At 39.5% G+C, this 22,013-nt stretch overlaps 1 protein-coding gene across 20 annotated transcripts in view; it reads right to left on the bottom strand.

Moving 5' to 3' along the window:
• MYO5A (myosin VA) overlaps positions 1-22,013 on the bottom strand; it is a 203,691-nt gene that overhangs the window by 41,570 nt on the left and 140,108 nt on the right. For 12 of the 20 annotated variants that reach the window (XM_043494659.1, XM_043494663.1, XM_043494661.1 and 9 more), the window contains 12 exons: positions 20,234-20,395; positions 17,992-18,089; positions 17,624-17,710; positions 17,421-17,529; positions 12,567-12,778; positions 11,466-11,622; positions 8,526-8,765; positions 7,684-7,932; positions 6,570-6,663; positions 5,247-5,395; positions 4,100-4,213; positions 632-775 (listed from right to left, as the gene is read on the bottom strand). In XM_043494659.1, the coding sequence (XP_043350594.1) occupies positions 632-775; positions 4,100-4,213; positions 5,247-5,395; positions 6,570-6,663; positions 7,684-7,932; positions 8,526-8,765; positions 11,466-11,622; positions 12,567-12,778; positions 17,421-17,529; positions 17,624-17,710; positions 17,992-18,089; positions 20,234-20,395 (1,815 nt within the window). Of the gene's footprint in view, positions 1-631; positions 779-4,099; positions 4,214-5,246; positions 5,396-6,569; positions 6,664-7,683; positions 7,933-8,525; positions 8,766-11,465; positions 11,623-12,566; positions 12,779-17,420; positions 17,530-17,623; positions 17,711-17,991; positions 18,090-20,233; positions 20,396-22,013 lie in introns of all 20 variants that reach the window. The other 8 variants (XM_043494658.1, XM_043494662.1, XM_043494668.1 and 5 more) reach the window with 1 other exon arrangement.

The raw sequence follows: 22,013 nt of genomic DNA, 5'->3' as shown, positions 1-22,013 counted from the left end.
AATCCATCAACAGAAGGGAAATGAGAAACAGTTGCCAAAATAGGACTCATATTTCTCAAAGTATTTCAAGAATATAAATCAGAGGCAAGCCTAAAAAAACCCCCCAGATCTGAACAATCATAATCTTCGGATCTGGATTCAGATCCAAACTCTTTGGCTTGATTCTTCCTGTAAGGTAAATACTGAAGAGAACGAGGAATTGTTTAAGTAGAGTGTTAAGTGTCAGAACGCTTAATATAAGTGTCACAATTTTCAAAGGCATGGATTACTCTCAGCTCCCATCGAGTTTAATAGTGGGTTCCTTAATAATAAACCAAATAAACTTTGAAATAAACCAAAATCAGCCCAGAAAAAAACTTGAAAGCTTGTCTCTCTCACCAAAAGTAGTTGGTGCAATAAAAGATATTACCTCACCCTTGTCTTTCAAAGATCCGCCCACTTATTTTAAATGCCACAACGTGGATTTAGGAGACTGAATTTAGGTACTCAGGCGTGTAACTTTTGGTCAAACAAAGTAAGTACTAATGGAACAGATGATTTTATAGAAACCATTCAGCAGGTCAGATTGTCTATATGTTAGTAAGGTGGGAACAACACAAGGTCCTCATGTGACTGGCTAGATGCACTCTACCCTGGTCTTTGTGCGGAGAGCCTGTTCCTCCTTTCTGTCCAGTTCATCCTGCAAGGATTGCTTTTCCTGCTCCAGCTCTGTAACCCGTTTCTGCAGCTTGAGGAACAGAGACATGTCCAACGGTTCCTTTTTCTCACTTGGCTCCTGTTTGAGGAAGAACACAGCGGAATCAAGAAGGGTCACCATTCCATGTCAGGCGCAAAGGGTATTGTGAGAAGAGAGAAGAGAAAGACTGGAGAAACAGGATGATTAGGGGCATATACATGTTACTTGATTCTGAGAGCTGCATATTGGCATCCATAATGTATCACTAACCTTCAAAAGGTTATTTTAAAAAGAACTGACTAGTATAAAAGGTATCTAGCCTAGAGCTTTAAAGGCAGAAAGAACTAGATACTAACTCTAAGGCATAAAGTCTAATTAATCATACCTCTTTTTCTTACTTGTTTGGAGGGGAGACAGGAGAAAAGAAATAAGTTTGTGGTTAGATTCACTATGAAACAAACTAACTACAGGCAAGCATTTCCTAATTTTTAAACTATTATTGTTAGGTTCTTTAGTTAAAAGCAATATATTGCATAATTTCTTTATTTGGACCCACCATTAAGCAACCCAATAAACTGGGGTGTGAAATATAAAAATGACCAGAAGGAAGTGATTTGGGTACATTCAGAAGTTTCCTGCCCTTTTTCTTGTACTACTGTAGCTGCACTGTACACACTTGGATTAATCAACTAGCCTTCTTTTGGTATCTTGGTGTAAAGGCCATCATGTGTAATTCAAAGCTGTAATGGAACTTGTTGGAGGCAAATATTTTATAGCTTATCATGTTTCAATGAAGACTAAGCAGTTACTGTGGAGTGTGCCCTAATTCTTTAAAGCCTAGAAAGGATTAGAAAAGATACAACTATGCACTTACAAAGCAAGCAAAGAATTTATAACATTTTAGTATATAATGGTCAAAAACTACAAAAACCTCCAGATACAAATTCCATAGAAGTTGAGGGTGTTTAAAAGTGGGGTTCTGGCTTGAAATTATCTCTACTTTTTTGGATACTGTTTACTATTGTCAGCCTTTATGTTTAACCAGGCCTTCATTTTTAATAGGTTAAATTAATGAAGATTTAATCTCTCTATCTGCTGAAGCATGCACACAGTCATGTGTGGATTACTTTATTCATTAACATTCAAAAGAACAAAATTGCTGTGACACATGATTTTGGAAAAAATAAAAAAGCAGTTAAATAAGGCTGCAGCCAATGTGAGAAAAAACATTTGGATCTCATGAGAAATGCTATTACATGACACTACACAGGAGTTTCCGTCTATCCATAAAGATGAGGTACCACTAGGCCAGTGTCCTGCTAAGGAAATTATCCCATGAAACAATGGGGTGTAAATTAGCTGTTACCACTCAAGAAAGAGATCCTGGAGTCATTGTGGATAGTTCTCTGAAAACATCCCCTCAATGTGCAGCAACAGTAAAAAAAAGTGAACAAAAACCTTAGGAACCTTTAGGAAAGGAATAGATAGCAAAACAGAAAATATCATGCCACTATATAAATCCATGGTACGTCCACAGCTTGAATACTGCATGCAGTTCTGGGCACCCATATCCATATCTCCAAAAAGAAATATTAAAATTGGAAAAAGTGCAGAAACGGGCAACAAATGATTAGGGGTCTGGAGCAGCTTCCATATGAGGAGAGATTAAAAAGATTGGGGATCTTCAGCTTAAAAAAAAGATGACTAAGGGGGGGTATATGAGAGAGGCCTATAAAATCATGAATTGTGTGGAGAAAGTGAATAAGCAAGTGTTATTTACCCCTTCACAGAACACAAGAACCAGGGGTCACCCAATGAAATAAATAGGTAGCAGGTTTAAAACAAACAAAAGGAAGTACTTCTTCACACAAGGCACAGTTAACTTGTGGAACTCATTACCAGAGGATATTGTGAAGGCCAAAAGTATAACTGGGTTCAAAAAAAGAATTAGATAAGTTCATGGAGGATAGGTCCATCAATAGCTATTAGCCAATATGGTCTGGGATGCAACCCCATTCTCTGGGTGGCCCTAAACCTCCAACTGCCAGAAGACAGGACTAGATGACAGGGGATGGATCACTCAATAACTGCCCTGTTCTGTTCACTCGTTTTGAAGCATCCTACATTGGCCACTGTCAGAAGACTAGATGGACCACTGGTCTAACCCAGTATGGCCATTCTTATGAAAAATGGAAGTAGAAATACATGATATCTAGAGGATCTGCATAAGCTATAACTTGATTTCAACAGTTTGTCTAAGGAGGAATTGCAGGAACAATAATGGCAATCAGTAAAACTCAACTATGGAGACACCTGCCAGAGCTGAACTCTGTCCCTCTAAATCACCATTATTCAGTAGGTGAGGAAGGAGTGACATGCTGTATAACCACCCACAATCAAGAGTGAAATCAGAAGTCTAAAAGAAAAGTGTCCCCAGCTTGAGTAGAAAACGCTGTCCATCTCTTGACTGGCATAGTACATGCCAGCTCAGGAATCTGATGGCTCTTTGGCATGTTTGTAGTCATATCAAAAGAAGTTTCTGTGTATGGGCTTTTTTTCAAATCTTGAGATATGTTAAGAAAGACTTGTAGATACACGTGAATTTACACCATAATTAGTACTATCTGCTTATAGCAGTAGAAAAGCTGACTAATAATTCTGGAAAAATTCCAAATAATCCAGGATTCAAATGAATGCATACTTAAGGTTACAGTAATGAGGCACCTTTCAAGTTTTCTTCCTCTGTATCGCATAGAAAAAAAAATTCAACATGATGTTCTCCTCACAGAGTGAAATTCACCCCAGTGAAAAAGGCCCATATATACAGCCTTTTAATGTGGGCATTAAGTGATGCATAGAACTTTGAGTGGCCAGTCTCCATTGAAGTGAATTTCACTAATAAAGTGCATGAGAATTGCACGGCATTTTGTGATACTGGTGCAACAGTTTTGTAAGTCTGAGTAGTAATCAGCTATGAAATTTGTAGCTACCTTCCTATTTCGGCACAGCTATTGAGAGAATAATTAGCTACTTGTACCTCTCTGAACTTTTAAATATATAGTATAGAAGTTGCTTTTTAGTCAGCCCCAAGCTGTTTTTGAGTGCCCACTTTTGAGCAAGCAACTGACTGTGCCTTCAAAAGTTGCCGGGCGACTGTGTCACGTGTAAATCAGGCAGCTGTATGACCAACTACCCTATATTCCTTTATTGTAATTTAAAGAAAATTAAAAATATATTTTTACTTAAATCTTTTTATGTAGGATTACTGAGATACAACTATATACTGAGCCATTCATAAAGAAAATGGGATATGGTGGACTAAAGCATTAGATTCTTGATACTAAGATTTGCCAGTCACAAAGAAAAGATAGGCATAGATTTGCTAGTGATTAGTGAAAAGTACTGGAGTTTCTCTAACATTACCTCCATTCTCAGTGGTAAATCTTCTGTCTCTGTAATCTCAGAGCTAAACGTATATTCAGATTCATTGCTACTATGTGTGGAATCCGTTCTTTTGTGCCCAGGCTTGGGGATGCTCTGAAGAGCAAATAAAATAAGTCAGTACCAGCATTATAGTCACTTGCCCATAACCCAGTGGCTTAGCTTCTAATGCTCTGAGTTACTCCACAGCAAACATAACTTTGGGGAAAGATTTGAGATACTGGTTCCTCTATGCCATCTGGGCCCCGAAAAGAAGTTTAAAAATGGGTAAAACAGGGGATTTCAACCTTTTTCTTTCTGAGCTTCCCGCCCACCCCCCAATATACTATAAAAACTCCAGGGCCAAGGGGGGGGCCCTCAGGGCTCCTGGATTTCAACCTTTTTCTTTCTGAGCTTCCTGCCCACCCCCCAATATACTACAAAAACTTCAGGACCCAGTTGGGGGGGGGGGAGGCTCAGGGCTCCTGGATTCAGCCACTGGGTGTGTGTGTGTGTGGGGGGGGGGGCTCAGGGATTCAGCTGCAGTGGGGACTTGGGGCTCTGGACTTCAGCCACTGGGCAGGTTTGGGGGGGTGTGCTGAGCTCCAGGTGGGGGTGCTCCAGGCTTTTGCCCCGCGGGGCACCAGGGCTCTGGGCGGGGGAGGGAGGGAGCTGAGGGCTTCAGCCCTGTGCGAGAGAACCGCAGCTCAGGGCTTTAGATCCAGGGGGAGCACCAGGGCTCGGGGCTCCCCACGGTTCCACTCCCAGTTTCAGCCCATGGGGGTCGCCGAGGCTCTAGCTCTCGGGGAAGCGCTGGAGCTCAGGGCTTCCCATGGCTTAGTGCCCGGTTCCAGCCCCACGCTTCAGCCTCGGGGTCCTGAGGCCCCTTGAAACCAAGTCACAGCCTTTCAGGGGCCACAGACCCCTACTTCAGAACTGCTGGGTTAGACAACATGAAGTGTTTTGGTGGAGCAAAAGCCATCATATTTAAGAGCTAATGTTTAAGGAGCAAATTCTGCTCTGGCGCACAGGCAAATAATTCCCATGCACAGATCTGTGAACAAAATCTGACCCTACATTATTTCACCAAAATTTGCTAAAATACTGTCCACAAACAGGACACAGTTTTGCTATCTTTGAAATCACTTACCACCATCAGATTCACCTCATCCCTGAGATCGTCATAGCGCTCCTCTAAGCGACTGAACTCATTCAGAAGATTCTGATATCTTAACCTTTCATCATTCAGATCTAGCTCCAGCTGTTTCGTTTCCTCAACGAGCTTCTTCTCCATGGTCTCTGTCACCAAACAGATGATACCAAGGTGTGAACAAGATGAATCTTGGGAACCTATTTAATCTGTGATGTCCATATTCCACAGGTACAGTATAAAGCAAGACACTATGCACAAGTATGCAAAGAACACAGATACTGTACAAACTATGCTGTTTAAAAACAAAACAAACCTGTAATATTTATGCCATTGCAGGAGAGTGCTGCATCAAAGACAAAAAGGACTAGGGTTCACTTCCGTAAAGTCTTCTCCATTGTCTGTCACCTAACAATTTGGGGTGGCAGCAGTAAAATTGTTTATCCTAGTCTGCTTTTGTACTTATTAGTCTAGTATCTGCAGATGGCATCTCCATTTGTATATATCTTCAATGTAAAACAAGGGTAGTCTTGGCTCTTCCGCATCTTTCTCCGGTTATGATTAGGTGCTCATCACAAAGTCACTTACTAAGATGCAACAATACATCTGTTATTTGTTTGAGTGCTATTAGAAAAATAAGCGTTGGTCTGTGTGTGGTTTTCTCTGATGCTCTGGATAATGCAGGGACCAAAGTGAACTGTGCAATCTGGTGCTGGACAAGAGTTTAGAAAGCAACAGACAACCCAACAAAGATGGTGATGTGTGTCTCTTTGTTTGACTGCAATAGTTTTCTCCAAATAGAAATGAATTTTTTTTTCAGAGACAAGGTTCAGAAGCAATCATCAAAAATCATAAGCCCTGTGCCAGCTCTGTACAGACACAGAGCCCAGTTTACAGAGCCCAGCTGCCTCAACTTGAGTGTGCATATACCACATTTATGCATTTAAAAAGAATTTAAGTGTATAATTACTCACTTTGTATGTCAAATATCAGGCTGCACATCCAAGTATGGAATTTGCATTCACAATTTAGTAGACCACTTTTGATCATTTGACCCCAATGGGTTAATTATATTTATTAACAGTCAGAACTAGTTTACTTTTTTTAAAGAATATAGATTTGGGCATTCTTAACACTCAAACTATCAACAGTTGTATAGTACATGTGGTCCTATATTACAGTTGTAAATTACATTCTAAAGGGAAATGTAGTTAATAAACCACAGCAGATTAACCAGATCTGAGTGCCAATGCCTGGATAGAGAGAGTTGCTTTTCAAAGGAAGAAACAAACCAAAAAAGAAAGTGAAGTGAATGGAACTGACCCGTCATCTCCTTGGCCTGATCCTGGATGCGACGATTCAGCTCCTCCTTTTCCTTTTTCAGTAATGTGTTTTGCTCTTTTAGTTCTGATAACAACTGTAAAAACAACAAAATGTTTGGCTCAGGATAAGGATTGCAGTCACAGGAATGTGTTTAATCTGTGCACCTAAAGCTCTGAAGGATCCGATTCCGCTGCATCCTTGTAGTAAGAGATCAAAAATTCGATGTTTTTAACTGTCTTTCAGAAAATAAGATCAGTGAGTTAAAGTTCCACCTTCACTTCTTAATTCACATCCCAATCGCACCCTCTCCTGCATGCATCACACACTGAATTTCTGATCAGATGAGGCCAATGAACACAAGAGCCCAGAGTGTTTAACCTGGGACGCCATTTAAATTGTATTGCATCAAAAGACACATAGATTAGAAATAAATTCAATGATTCTGCCCTATGCCTCTTAAGATTTGATGGCGGTGTGATCCAAGAGCTTGTCTACAAACAAAAGTTGTACTGCTTTAACCATACCGGTATAGCTAAAGAGGTACATACCCTTTACCAGCATAAGGCACCTTTATACCAGCATATCTGTATTCACATTAGGAGTTGTGTTAATAATTGTATCGCTAGTAAATGCTTCCTCTAACATACATATTAATACCAGTACAAAAACTGTGTTTGCAGACCAGGCCTATAGACATTTACAAGACTGCTCTATGGAAACTCTTTCTTTAGCAAAGGACCCAAAAATTTGAACAAATTTAAGTGTAAAATTGTTTGTTTTATTTTATTGTTTTGAAGTAACATGTTTTCAGTTTTGATAGAGGCTGAGTGCCACACAAAGTTCCAAAAATGTATAGGTGGGGAAGTAACAGAATCATTGTTCTTGGGGGACACATTCAGCTTGAGGTCAGATCAATTCACTATGTTTCTAGTTTTGAAAAATGCTCCAATCAGCAAGCTTCCTGTACTACTCCATATGCTGTACTCACCCAAGAACAACAAAAGAAAAAGGATAATTTTAGTAACTGTGAATTTCTATGATCTCAGGAACAGCAAACCAATGGGGTTTTAGAGACAGGCTGTTTCTAAAACTTTGGTATTTTAGAAGTTCCCACCTGCTCTGTTTCCTGTTTGTATTTATCTGCCCATTCCTCAATCGTCTTCTTCTCAGATTGTGTTTGGTGCAGCTCCTTTCGAAGCTTGGTGATCTCCTCTTGGAGCACATGCACACGATTGGTGGCGTTCTTAGCCTCCTCCTCACTCATGCGAAATCTTTCCACGTCACTCCGCAGCTTCTCAGTCTCTGTGTTGTACGTGGTTTCCAGGCTAGTTAGTTTCTCCAGCAAGGATTTGTAGTCTTTATGCTTTACAAAACACAATGAAGACATATGTGCATTTAGAATAGCTTTGTTTTAATCAGAATGTTAGTGCTGGTGAAAGGTGCTATATTGACAGACTGAATCACTCTATTTATCCACAGAACACTTGATGCTTGGCCAGGAAGATAGCTGCATCCAAACCTTCATGTCCCAGGTTAAAATCAGACAAAGCCCATGCATGCCCAGCAATTTGTTTTCCATTCAACACCCTGAAAAAAGTGTATCGTGACAGGGGATAGATCACCAGATAATTACCTGTTATGTTCATTCCCTCTGGGCACCTGGCATTGGCCACTGTCAGATACTGGACAAGATGGACCTTTGGTCTGACCCAGTATGGCCATTCTTACGTATGGAAATGGTATGGAATGGTTCATTATCTACTGATTCACATCTAGACTGATCCACTCTCCCCTCTATGGAAAGGGATATTTCTCCTGACTAAAGAAGAAAACTGATTCTTTTTAAAGAAAAATTCTGCTCCCAATAATTACTGTATTTTTCCAACAATTGCCCATGCTTCAAATATTGAGGCAGATGATGAGAGACTTCTGACCGTTCACTCTTGGGGCATTTACCTGCTCATCAACTTTACGCTGCAGCTGCATGATCTTGTTCTCCATCCCAATATTGAGCTTCTTGTACCGTTCCACAGAGCGTGCCTCTATCTTCAGCTTCTTCAGCTCCCTCTTGGCCATCATACGCCTGTAGCAGCATTGCAGGTAGACAATTGCCTTCAAGCTCCTACAGTAGCGTACACGAGCCAGCCAGCCCCGCATGTGTTTCTGAATAATAATGGCCTTGTGCTCTCGAAGCATCTACGTTTAAAAACAAAACCATTAGATGAAAAAGCCACACACTGTATTTTACAAAATTAGCAACATTCTGCAAGGAGACATATATAGGTAACAACTAGAGACACATCCATTTGAAAAGAGAAACTGCAGGTGAAAGGCAGCAGGAGAGGACCAGGGAATCAGTATAAATAAATAAAATAAATTAACCTAAGGAGCAAGAGAAGAAGATGGGGAAAGAAATGAGAGAAAGCTAAAATGAAGGGAAAGAGATAGAAGGAAGGAACTGGGAACATTTGTATTGATGTGAGATCCCTGTTAATTACAAGAATATAGAACACCTATAGACAAAACAACAAATCCATCCCTAGAGTTCTAGGGTTGACTAGATCTTGCTCTTACTATACCCTTTTATTATAAGGCCATTTGAAGTCATTGGTACATGGACAGATAGGTAAATTCAGCAACTTATTGTTTCGTCTCACTACATATCTTCCAAATATATACACATATACAAGAACCTCCTCTGCATTTCAATAGTTGGTAGTAGCTTATGAAGTTGAATTCCAATTTCCATTCTTTCCCCCCGCCTTTTTTTTCTTTAGTTATTCCTAACTTGTAGAAACTTTTTTTTAATGCTTTCTCATGCTTCCTGTTTGGCTAAAGATCAAACAAAATTTATGCAGCTTTTTTGAAGTTCTGCAAACATTAAAGGAATGCTTTCCTCCCTATTTATTCCAATCAGAAATTTTGCACCCTCCTAATTCCAGAACAGCTGATAGTAGAAATTTCAAAACATGGCTTGACAGTCTTAATTAAAATATAAAAACAATTCAGGTTTAATGAAAAAATGGGTTAGAATTTAAATTATCTGTGTTTTAGCGACCAATCTTTCACATTCAAACAAATTTTCTATTTACTTTTGGACAGCTGAATTAAGGATGCTTTAGTGATTTCCAGGGTCTGGAGGTCCTAAATTCCAGAGGATGAGAGAGTTTCGCTCTAAAGAGTTAGAACAAAAGGGTTTAGCTTCTACAGGGTAATGTGTGTGTCATACATTATGGACCAAAGTGATCTGTAAGGAGAGCTTGTTGATTAGTCACAGGAAGACAACTACACAATCTATAATCCCAGGACTGCAAACAAAGCCTCTGTTTCTTCCTGCAGTCATCCCAGGATCATAGGCCTTAATAAAATTCCTCCTTCATATCAATGCATCTGTCCTACATTTATCATTTGTTCCATCTGTGATGGGAGGATTTTATAATAGGTAATTTCTAATTGCAATTACTAAGGAGAATAATTAACTATTATTGCAGAACCATTGTTAGATAGATAAGTTTGACTGGCCCCCCTTATGTTGACTTCAGAAGTAATTTGCCATATCTACTACAAGGGAATGTGACAGGGTTATAAAATGTTGTTGTACAATAGAAAAGGAAGTGTGTATAAGAGTCACTCAGCCAATTTCAGGAATCTAGAATGGTTGACTCATCTGTTCTGCATGTCCTGGGGACGGCTTTTAGCCTATATGTTGATGCGATGTACCTGTCAGTTTTATGAGGAAGCTCATTATTTTCTGAAGTTAATGTATATTTGAAAAACATCTGTCAGGCTATTAAGAGACTCAATGTTTTAATATTGTTATGTGTATTGGTCATATAAAACCTGGATTACAGTGCTCAGAATGCTAGCAGAAATAAAACAAATAATAATAATGCACACCACAAAATACAAGGATGTGTAACATGGCTGAGTGCAGGGGGAGAAATCTTACTTTTCTGGCATTTCTGGCTGTTCATCGTTCGTTGGCACAACATCACATCACATCAATGTTATGTTAGATTGATATACTGTATATGTGTGGGTGTATGTATGTGTGCACCTACACACAAGCATGTATGCATACTTGTAAATTTTTTTTTAGTACAAATCTAAAAATGTCCAGAAATTCATTCAATCCAATTTTTTTGATCAACAGAAAACAAACATTTCAAACACAAGCACTGGCAGGCTTTTATGCTTACATCTACTAACTTGAGAAGAAGTACAACTCTGTAGGACAATTTCTCAGTGAATGATGAGTTGACCTTTGAAAAACTCAATGCAAAACAATCTTTACAGGTAGAATTGCTGTGCAAAATGTTGTCTAGCTCACAAAATCCCAATGTATCAGTAATTCTGCTTCTAGCCCTATAACATTTAAAAGCAAAGCCTAATTTCTAAAATGAGGGCAGTTAATTTTTCTTTAAACATAGTCACTTAACATCATATCATCATAATTAGGACAGAACTCTATCAACCTCCCACCAAACTGAGATCAGCACAGGTAAATGAAAAAAGTGAAAAACAAAAAGAGAGCCAAGGCTTTAATCTTTTATTCTATCAGACAACAGCTCACTAATATCAAAATTAGCATCCTCAATCATCTTTTAGAGTTTGTCAGAATCACAGAAATTAGGGGTTAAGAAGAGCTACTAAATCATCTGGTCCATGTGTGCATGCAATATTCATTTGGACTCATAATGACTAGATGTCTGATCATTGTATCGTATTATTCATATTTTCAAGTACTTTATTTCAGGCCGTGCAGTGGCACTGAGGGTGTGCATTAAGGTCTGACAATTTGAACACAAACATTTTAGAGCGCCATGGAAACACTGCAGTCTGGGCTAACCCAGAGGTGCTTGGAAACAGCAATAATGAAACACTGGGTTTTCTTACCCTCTGGTATTTGTTCCTGGCTATGTAACCTCGTAAAAGTGACTGAAGAACAATAGTGGTAGCTCGCATGAGATGGTATCTTTTGCGAACCACATACATGCGCTGGAACTTCTGAAGTATGATGGCAGCCCTGGTTCTTCGCAAGAACTTGGCATAGCTGGCAAAGAAAAATGGTGGAAATGGAATTTACATCTATTATTTATAAGCCCTGAATAACATTTTCCCAGTCCTTTACCCTCTTTCTTAAGAGCTACGTTTTCTACATATTCTACTCTAGATTATTTTTAGTACTGTCAATGGTACAATGTTTGCTTACTACTATACAGCACAGCAGCACAGAAAAATTAAAAAATTAACCCTTAAAAGCCCCAGATAGAGTTTACTCATCCTCAGAAAATTGCACTGGGGAACTGACACGCTCTTCTCAGTTTCTCATCACCTTCCCTCATTCTTTAAGGCAGCTTCCATTAATCAACTTTCCCTAACTCATTCCCCAACAGAAACAGGTCCACCCTTAATTCTTATTCCTTCAGCAAGACCACTGAAAAGCATCCCGACTCAATTCCTTTCCTTTTCCCTCCCACCTCACTTCTGTATCTGCCTGCTTCCCTGCTCCAGCTAGTTTCCTCATCACCCACATCAGCCATTCTACTCCTAGCTGGCCTGTTTCCCCTTCGTTGCATCCTGGCCTGAGGGATAGGTTCTCCACCACTGGAAAGAGAGGCCACATTAGAAGGGCAGTGGAAAGTTAACAAGGTTTTGTGGCAGGAAAAGGGCAGGTCAGGATTCAGTCTAAGCAAGAGTCCTGCCTCACCCCACCTGCACACTGATTTCCTCACTCTATTTTTCCTCTATTTTAACAAATAGAGAACATGGACTGCTCCTAGGTGTTATCCAGCTGGGAAATAGCTTCTTCTTTCTGAAGGTCAAAACAAGCAGGTACTGCTCTTAGAGGAATGCATAGTCTAGTCTATTTTCTTCATTACACTAAAAAATTAATTCCTAGTGATCAGCACAAGGAGACAGGTCTCACAGTTAAATGACCTAGTTAGAGGAATGTGAACTGATGTAAGAGCAAGTGTCCCCAAGTGTGCTACTTACCATCGTGCTTGGTACCCTCTGACATATCTCTGAATGGTGATGGCTGCTTTCCTCATGCGCAGGTACTTCTTTCGCATCAGCCACCCTCGGATTGTCTTCTGGATGCGGATGCAGGCAACTCTCAGCTTATCTGCTCTTATTTTTTCCAGATAGGCTACTTGACCAGCCCGAAAAAATATTTTTGTCTTACCAAACTGGTACTTATCCTTGTCCTATTTTCAGATGAAATATATGATCAGCAACAAAATTAAACAATAGTGGATAAAAAAAGAAGACACAAAGGCTGAATTGAAAGCAGAGTCAGTGAAGAGGTAAAACTACCCATTTAGTATTTCAGTGAAATCTATACTTACATTAGGTAAGGAAGCAGGATTTTTTTTTACCCTATTATGTTCTGTGCATAAATTTGTAGAATTAGCAGGGTTAGGGAATTGGAATCTTAAGGAATAATATATATGTGAGGATTGGTTACAACTTTATTCTAACAGCAAATATTTTCTGAACCAGAAAAAAAAGTTGTTATTTTTTTTTAAATGTGTCTAAAATTGAAGACTGAGATTTCCTCTGCCAAATACAGCTTATATTTAAGGCACTTTGTTTTCGGTTTTTATTGAAAAATCCTTGCGTTTAACAAAAGCTATTCTTTTTTTTTTTTAAACTGATTTTTACCCAAACTTTGGACCACTCAGGCACATGAAAATACCAATTGTTAAGAAAATCAATACATTACATTTGTGAGATGTGTATGTTAATAATAAATTTGTCTAAGTGTAAATGTAAGACTGTTAAATAAGATAATATAGAAGGAGACACACTCACATGTATGCATGTGCATACATGTAGGTACAGTTAATGTACAGTTCATGAAATAAACCATAGCTTTAAAAAAACCACTGCTTTTAATTTTTAATACTCTCACTTTTTTCTGTCCTCCCATCCCCCAATATTAAACCCAGTATTTATCCAAAAAACTGGAAAGTGAAGTTTTACAACAATTTTCATCCACTTTGTAATAAACACCAATACACATCTAGGAAATTTTAAACAAAATATAAACCAAACATGAAGGACATTGTTAATATTCAGGCTACAAGGATCAGAATGGTTGGTATTTCTCATAAAACTGAGGAGAAACACTAGTGAAACTGATGAGACGAGGAAAAAAATCAGTAATTGAAATGAAAATTAAAATAACTATTTTTAAATTGATATCTGACCTTCCTCAACAGTCAGTCTTAAGCTATATTACAGAGTACAAATGTTTTAGAAAGGATTTGAAAAAATGACTTGATATCTATTAGCCCAAGAACCAAGCCTACTAGCCCAGGGGAAATATCTGTGCCCCAACCCTCATGTACAATTGTATGGAATAAAACTAACAAGGCATAATGGACAGAGCAAGTCGAGATGATTGCAGAACACTTGGGGGGCGAAGAAGGAAGGTTTGGGAGGGGCTGTGGTGGAAAAACAAGATGAAATCGTTTGTGTGTACTTTGACTTGACAGGTAAAGCAATAACCTCAACTATTTAATAGGTACTATTGATTATTATTTGATGTCGGTATGCAAGCACTGGCAGACAAGCTGAAAGCTCCAGCTGCTCCTATTGCTTTGAATGCTTTTAGTAACACACAAGAAAAGGAATCTACTCACATGACAGGGAGAACATATGCACACAAGTGCATTTAAATGGAATCTTGAAAAAATAAACTGCATTCTATGCTTGTTGGTATAATACAATTGACTGATACTTACGCTGCCCCTCAGCAAGCTAGGTGGCTTTCTGATTTTAATTTCCATGGCAAGTCATCTGTGTGCTTTTACTTTTCCTCACCTATACCTTGCATTGAGTCATGATTAATCACCTTCTGGTTGAGAAATAAATGGGATCCTGTTTTGGAGCCTGTCTGTGCTATGCATTAACCCTTTGTATACTGGCTAATCCCCAGGAACCCCAGTAATTTCTTGTGTAACTCTAATGATTTTTTGTTTGTTTTATACCCAGATGATTTAAGTAATAGCTAATTCTTAAAGTTAAGGGGAGCCAGCAGCTGGTGCTGTACTGGAAGATGGGGAGCTGTTCACTCTTGGAAGCAGGACAATACTCTTAGTCCTGCCTTTCCTGTGCTGGAAAATCTCCTTCTCCTGCTGTTTATTTTCACCACTGCTCCCCTAGGCTGGAAACTGGCTACATGCATGAGAGCTGTCAGGGAGCTTGCACAGAGCATCTCTGTGTAGGAGAGCAAGGGCACGGAGACAGCTGAGAGGTGGTACGGCAGTGGCAGGATCTCACTGTGCTAAGTGGAATTAAGGAATCATAGGAGTGGAAGGGAATTTGAGAGGTCATCTAGTCCAGCCCCATGCCCTCAGGGCAGGACTAAGTATTATCTAGACCATCCCTGACAGGTGTTTGTCTAAGCTTCTCTTAAAAATCTCCAATTATGGAGATTCCCTAGAAATTTATTCCAGTGCTTAACTAACCTGGCAGTTAGGCAGTTTTTCCTAATGTCCAACCTAAACCACCCTTGCTGCAATTTAAGCCCATTGCTTGTCCTATCCTCAGAGGTTAAGGAGAACGATTTTTCTCCCTCCTCCTTGTAACAACCTTTTATGTACTTGAAAACTGTTAAGGAGATGGACGGGTTTTTGTTTGGACCAGGAAAGAGAGACTCCTGCATGAATCCTCAGGATGATTATACCCTCAAGATTAATACAACTTGCTGTTAAATTAAGTGAGGCAGTCCCTCCATCCACCAAGGCTTAAAATTGTTGTCTTCCCAGTCTCTGCTAGACCAGAGAACCAAATCCCCACTACACACACAGCAACACTGGAGTGACTTACACTCACTGAAGCAACATCCCGTTTTTGACACTAAAAAGAATGGTTGATCCTTAATAGCAGCCAAGGCCTGATGCTTCCAAAGCTTCAAAAAGAAAAGTGAGTGTCACCAAATCCAGCAAACAATATAACACTCAGAGAGACTATGATTTTCCTAAACTAGTGTTGGCTGCTGTTTGAAATCCCTATCAACTAATAATAACTTATGACTATTTTCAAATTTGTAGAGGGGGAGCAACACATTTTCAAAAACTATCTGTATAATTCAGGATTCTGATCAATATTTATATTAGGGCTTTCAAACGATTAAAAAAATTAATCACGACTAATCACACTGTTAAACAATAATAGAATACCATTTATTTAAATATTTTTGGATGTTTTCTACATTTTCAAAAATATTGATTTCAAGTATAACACAGAATACAAAGTCTACAATGCTCACTTTATATTTATTTTTGATTACAAGTATTGACATTGTAAAAAAACAGAAGAAATAATATTTTTCAATTCACCTAATACAAGTACTATAGTGCAATCTCTTTATCATGAAAGTTGAACTTACAAATGTAGAATTCTGTAAAAAAAACTGCATTCAAAAATAAAACAATGTAAAATTTTAGAGACTGCAAGTCCACTCAGTCCTACTTCTTGTTCAGCCAATCGCTCAGACAAACAAGTTTGTTTACATTTGCAGGAGATAATGCTACCCACTTCTTGTTTACAAGGTCATCTGAAAGTGAGAACAGGCATTCTCATGGCACTGTTGTAGCTGGCGTCGCAAGATATTTATGTGCCAGATACACTAAAGATTCATATGTCCCTTCATGCTTCAACCACCATTCCAGGGGACATGTGTCCATGCTGATGACGGGTTCTGCTCGATAACAGTCCAAAGCAGTGTGGACTGACGCATGTTCATTTTCATTATCTGAGTCACATGCCACCACCAGAAAGCTGATTTTCTTTTTTGGTGGTTCGGGTTCTGTAGTTTCCGCATCAGAGTATTGCTCTTTTAAGAATTCTGAATGCATGCTCCACACCTTGTCCATCTCAGATTTTGGAAGGCACTTCAGATTCTTAAACCTTGGGTCAAGTTCTGTAGCTATCTTTAGAAATCTCACATTGGTACCTTCTTTGCGTTTTGCGAAATCTGCAGTGATAATGTTCTTAAAATGAACAAAGTGTGCTGGCTCATCATCCAGACTGCTATAACATGAAATATATGGCAGAATGCAGGTAAAACAGAGCAGGGGACATACAATTATCCCCCAAGGAGTTCAGTCACAAATGTAATTAACAAATTTTTTTTTTAAATGAGCATCATTAGCATGGAAGCATGTCCTCTGGAATGGTGGCTGAAGCATGAAGAGGTGTATGAATGTTTACCATATCTGGCATGTAAACACCTTGCAATGCCAGCTACAAAAGTGCCATGCAAATGCCTGTTCTCACTTTCCGGTGACATTGCAAATAAGAAGAGGCAGCATTATCTCCTGTAAATGTAAACAAACTTGTTTGTCTTAGCGATTGGCTGAACAAGAAGTAGCACTAAGTGGACTTGTAGGCTCTGAAGTTTTACATTGTTTTGCTTTTGAGTGTAGTTATTTAACTCCCTCCAAAAAATCTATATTTGTATTGTTTTGTTTAATGGGTGCAGTTATGTATCAAACAAACAGAATCTACATTTGTAAGTTGCACTTTCACAGCAAAGAGATTGCACTACAGTACTTGTATGAGGTGAACTGAAAAATACTATTTCTTTTGTTTATCATTTTTACAGTGCAAATATTTGTAATCAAAATAATATACACATTGATTTCAATTATAACACAGAATACAATATATATGAAAATGTAGAAAAACATCCAAAATATGTAATAAATTTCAATTGGTATTCTATTGTTTAACAGTGCAATTAAAATCATGATTAATTTTTTTGAGTTAATCGCGTGCATTAACTATGATTAATTGATAGCCCTAATTTATAGGTTTTAAAAGCTACAATTCTACTACCAGAATCAGCTTCTCCAACAAATTTTTGCATGTCTGTTTTCTGTCACAAAGGACATCTTTTTGCTTCATCAGGACACGGTAGCGGCTGAAGAACTCTTGATACGTCCACCTGTACCAAGAAACAGAAAGGGTATTAGCCACACAATGGAAAACTCTCACAATGAAAATGCCTCTTCTGAAAATCTGAGAAACGGCAAACCTACCTTGAGGGGAAGCCAGCTGCACTGATCCGGATAGTTTCCAGAACACCACAAGCTCTGAGCTGCTGAACTGCCCGCTTTTCATCAAACCTATATATATAAAAAAAAAAAATCTGTCAAATGGCAGACTTTCTAAGTGAAGCTCTAGCCAAGTTTTGTATGAGAACCCAAGTTCAGAAATGGTGACAACATAAGAAATGCAAACTAGTAGATTTCAGTCAAAGAAGTTGTCATGAGTACTGATTCTTCAGTACTGATTCAGTACCAAACATCTGCTATTATTATGTGTATCCCACTGCTTTCAGGATACACTATTCTGCTGTCGAGTGATGTATACTATGTTCTCAGAGACCATTTATGAACCAACGTACGTGAATGGAAACTTGAAATCATTGGGCTTAATGCAACGCACGTAGTGTGGAGTTGTAGCATTAAGGGTTTCCATCAGCAGATGAAGAGAGTTCCGAAACTGTAAAAAAGAAAAAGAAAAAAAAAGAACAAAAAGTAAATCAGAATATGATGAAACTCAGTCTTGTTTGAAATGACCTCAAAGGGGAACTTTTTTTATTAGATAAAAGAGGTTGTCTTGAAAAATCCAGCATAAAGACAAATTTCAATAGAGCAGTTTGGTTATGTGCTGCCCCAGTGTATGCATCCAAACTATAAATTCTGGTGGTTCTTGGAAGCAATTCATATACACTGCAACACTCTTGTGCAATCAACAGTAATCATATCGCCATAAGATACACAAATGCTTGAGTTGAAGTGCAACCACACAAGCTGCAGGAGCTGGAAGACAGCTATTTTGAATATCGAACTACATTCTATTTTGTGGGCAATGACATATCCAAATGTGAGGTTAAATATTAACAACGGAAATACATTCTGTATTGAACCTTTACCTGGGCAGCATAAATTCTAGCACCCAAATCTGCATGTTGTGTCTGAAATCAGCAACAATCTGAACAGACATGTTAAAATATCACAAAAGACACTTTTTCCCAGCTGGTTTAAAATCAGTCCAGATGAAAGACATGTAAAACAGATTTCTACCAGAGGAAAGATCTGTAGAAACTGATAGGTGGTTGGTGACTGTTCACTTTTTTGGAGGTTTGCCAGCCTGTTTCAACTTTTTCAGTCCTAGGGTCTTATTGGATCCATCACTAGTCCTGGATTCCCAAGAAACACAGTGGCTTTGAATCATCTCTGACTGGCTCAGGGGCTGCCGCCCTGCCTTTCTAATAAGGACCTTGTCACAGTTTCCCATGCTTATATAGGCACCATACACCAGTATCTAGATTATCACTTGGTGTGGTACACCTGAAAAGCTGGACCTACAGGAACAGGCTTTACCTGGAACTATCCCTGAAGGCCACTCAGATTTTCAGCCAATGCAGAATGTGGTTATTCACTAGTACAGTGGTGGAGGTTGACAAGCATATAAACCTGGGTTCCAAACAATGAACAGGGCTCCTGTTTGTTCCTGTGTGCAATTCGAGGTGCTGTCAATCATCTATAAAACACTAACTGAGGACCGACAGTGCCAACAAATCACTTTTTGTCCTGTGCTCTACTCCTGGCAGTTATTAGATCCCCAGTAGGTTAGTGGCCAGACTTTCTCAGGGCAGGGTCCCACTCTGAAACAGAGTTTGCCAAAGCCTAAATTTGGCAAGTTTTAAGTCATAGTGCAAGACATCTGTTTAATCCGGCTTTGTAATTGTCAATAAGTGGAAAGTGATGGGGCAGGAGATTTGCTTTATGGTCATGCTGATTGGCATATTTATTTTTTAATTTTGATATATACATCTAGATATTTTAGGGTAAGGACTTTATACTTTCGGGGCAGATTTTTAGAGGTGCTGAACACCCACTGTCTTCAAGTGAAGTTGGTGGGAGCTCAGAACCCTTGGAAAATCAGGGTAACCAGGGATCAGATTTTCACAGGAGCTGAGCATCCAACATGCTAAGCTCTTTTAAAAACATGGTCACTTAGTTTGGGCGTTGAGTTCTTTTGAAAAAACTCGCCCTAACTGTGTGTTTTATCTGGCCCTAACACTGTACACAGTCCAAATTGTAAGCTATAAGCAATCCTAAAGGTTACTATCAGAGTTAGATGAGCAAGTCCTCTTTAAGAGCAGCCATCCTATATTGCTGTGTACAATAAACTGTTGCTTTCTTACATGGCCATGCAAGGCTGGGAGAGAAGGTCTTCATGAAAGTATCATACGTGAACATGAGGTACTCCACCCACAAAAAAATTAAAGCAATATACATGCTCAAACATGGCCTACTTCTCTTACATGTATTGCATAGTTTTTGCTGAAGATTTCTATCAATATTCTAGCAATCCTGGTATCCGATCCTTAATCAAAGTCCTACTGCCCATTTGTTGGCAATGCCTGATGGAAGCTAAAGATTCCACAACACTTAAAAAGAAAAAGGTAGTGGGATGAGCCGAACCTATTGCTGAGAGCCATGATGGTGGCCTTTCCGTCTGAACCAACACTCCTGAGCAGTGACCACAAAAACCGCTGCACAGTATGAGACCAATAAGACACTAGAAGGGGAGGGGAAAAGATTATTCTAATGGAAATAGTCACTGGTTCAACTCACCTGATGTCCCACAGTTTTCTTATGTTCCTTGCTTGCTTGGCCTGGTCTGGCCTTGGCGGGTTTTACAGCAGTGCGAGACAGAAGCATGCGGCCTGAAGAGGTTGCTGAGGTGGGACTAAGGGCCTTCTCTTCATCCTGAAACAACTCTGACAGCATCTTAAACTGGTGGAGAAGTAGGAAAAACAAGTTACCTCTCAGAATCAGGAGGTGAGTATTCTAGAAGGGAAGAAGTACTGTCTAAGGGTCATGCAGGGGTCTGAGAATGAGGATGCCGGGTTCTTTTTCCTAGCTTTGAGTGGCTGTGTGACCGTGACACAATGAACAAACCATTTAATCTAGAAATGGGTATAATTGTACTAGTCTGCCTCAGATAGGTTTTAGACTTAACTGATAATTTATAGTGCTGCTTAAGATCCTCCGATGGAAATAGCAGAGTACTGATGCTGAAGTACAAAGAATGAATGGTATTATCTTCTATAAGAATCTAAGATGGTTAGAATCCTAGCTCATTATCTGTAAGCAGTTTTCTTTTCTTTTGGTGGGGGAGGGGGGAGATGGGACAGAGTAAGCAAGAGCAACATGAGGTGTGCAAGCCTGTGCTGATTTAATGATAAAATTGTTTGTATTTGTGGATGTCTTGGCATCAAATTCTGGCATGACTTGAGTCTTGTGCATAGAGCCAGCAATAGCTTCACAGCTCAGCCAGTCTGTGACACTGTCACAGGTTAGCAATCCCTTTAAGGATAATTGGGCTCTGGCACATCAGCCATCCCCCCCCCTTGCTTCCCCCAGCTGGTCCTGATTAGCTGGGTGATTTCATTAAAAGGGCTGAGAACTCAGTTTGAGTGTGGAACCACAGACAGTAGATAGGCTTCCATGGAAGGCTCTGAGTGATGGCCTACAGGAGACTATGGTGACTCCAGGGAAGGAGCCTGGAAGTCAGGGCTCTATTCCAGAGACAGAGACTGAAAAGTAACCCAGAAGGGACTGGGGAATGAGCCCGGGACAGACTGAAAGGAGCCCAAGTGGGGAGAAAGTACTTTGTGTTTGAACTTGTTACCTTGAAGTGGGACTGGACTCAGAGTAACCCAGATGAAGGGGCTGAGCCATCAGAATCTCAGGGACAGACAAAACCTGGGTGAGGGGAAATGGAGGCAGGCAGCACCAGCAGTGCCACACTTGCCCAGCAGGCCTGCCCTGTGACACACTGCTACAGATGTTTTCTCAGTGTAGAAATGCTGCTGTATAGGACAGCTTGGATGCTAGAAGAGAACATCAAGAAAGCCTCCTCTGACATTCCAGTAGTGCGTCAGGCTCCTCTCTAGCTGAGAAAGGAGACTGAATGGCCCAAAAGGCTCCATAGAGTACTCCGGTCTAATAGCTTTAAAATACACCCATCAGCTAGAAAGAGGATGGATTTATCCGGCTGAAGATCCATTCTATCTGGCAATCAACAAGAATGGTGAAAGAACCTGCACAGTCTTTCCAAGCAACCTCTGGGACCCAGCTCTGGTCTCCTTCCCTCCCTCACAGCAACTGTAAATGACAATGACCACAAAATGTAACTCTGCTATAATAGCAACCTGAAACAATAGTAACTATACAGGTAACTACAGATAATGCTTCCAGGTAGATAATGTGTAGCACCTCAGAAACATTGCCAGAATAAGGAAACCTGAGCCCTTCTACCTATAAATGAATAATCTTTAAACTAGAATGTGTTCTCTTATTCCCAAGAAATAGGAACATTACATTTTTAGTAACATAAAACAATTAGCTA

Source organism: Dermochelys coriacea, chromosome 10 (assembly GCF_009764565.3).
Source record: "Dermochelys coriacea isolate rDerCor1 chromosome 10, rDerCor1.pri.v4, whole genome shotgun sequence".
Classification (NCBI taxonomy): domain Eukaryota; kingdom Metazoa; phylum Chordata; order Testudines; family Dermochelyidae; genus Dermochelys; species Dermochelys coriacea.
This window is presented reverse-complemented; position numbering and strand designations above follow the sequence as displayed.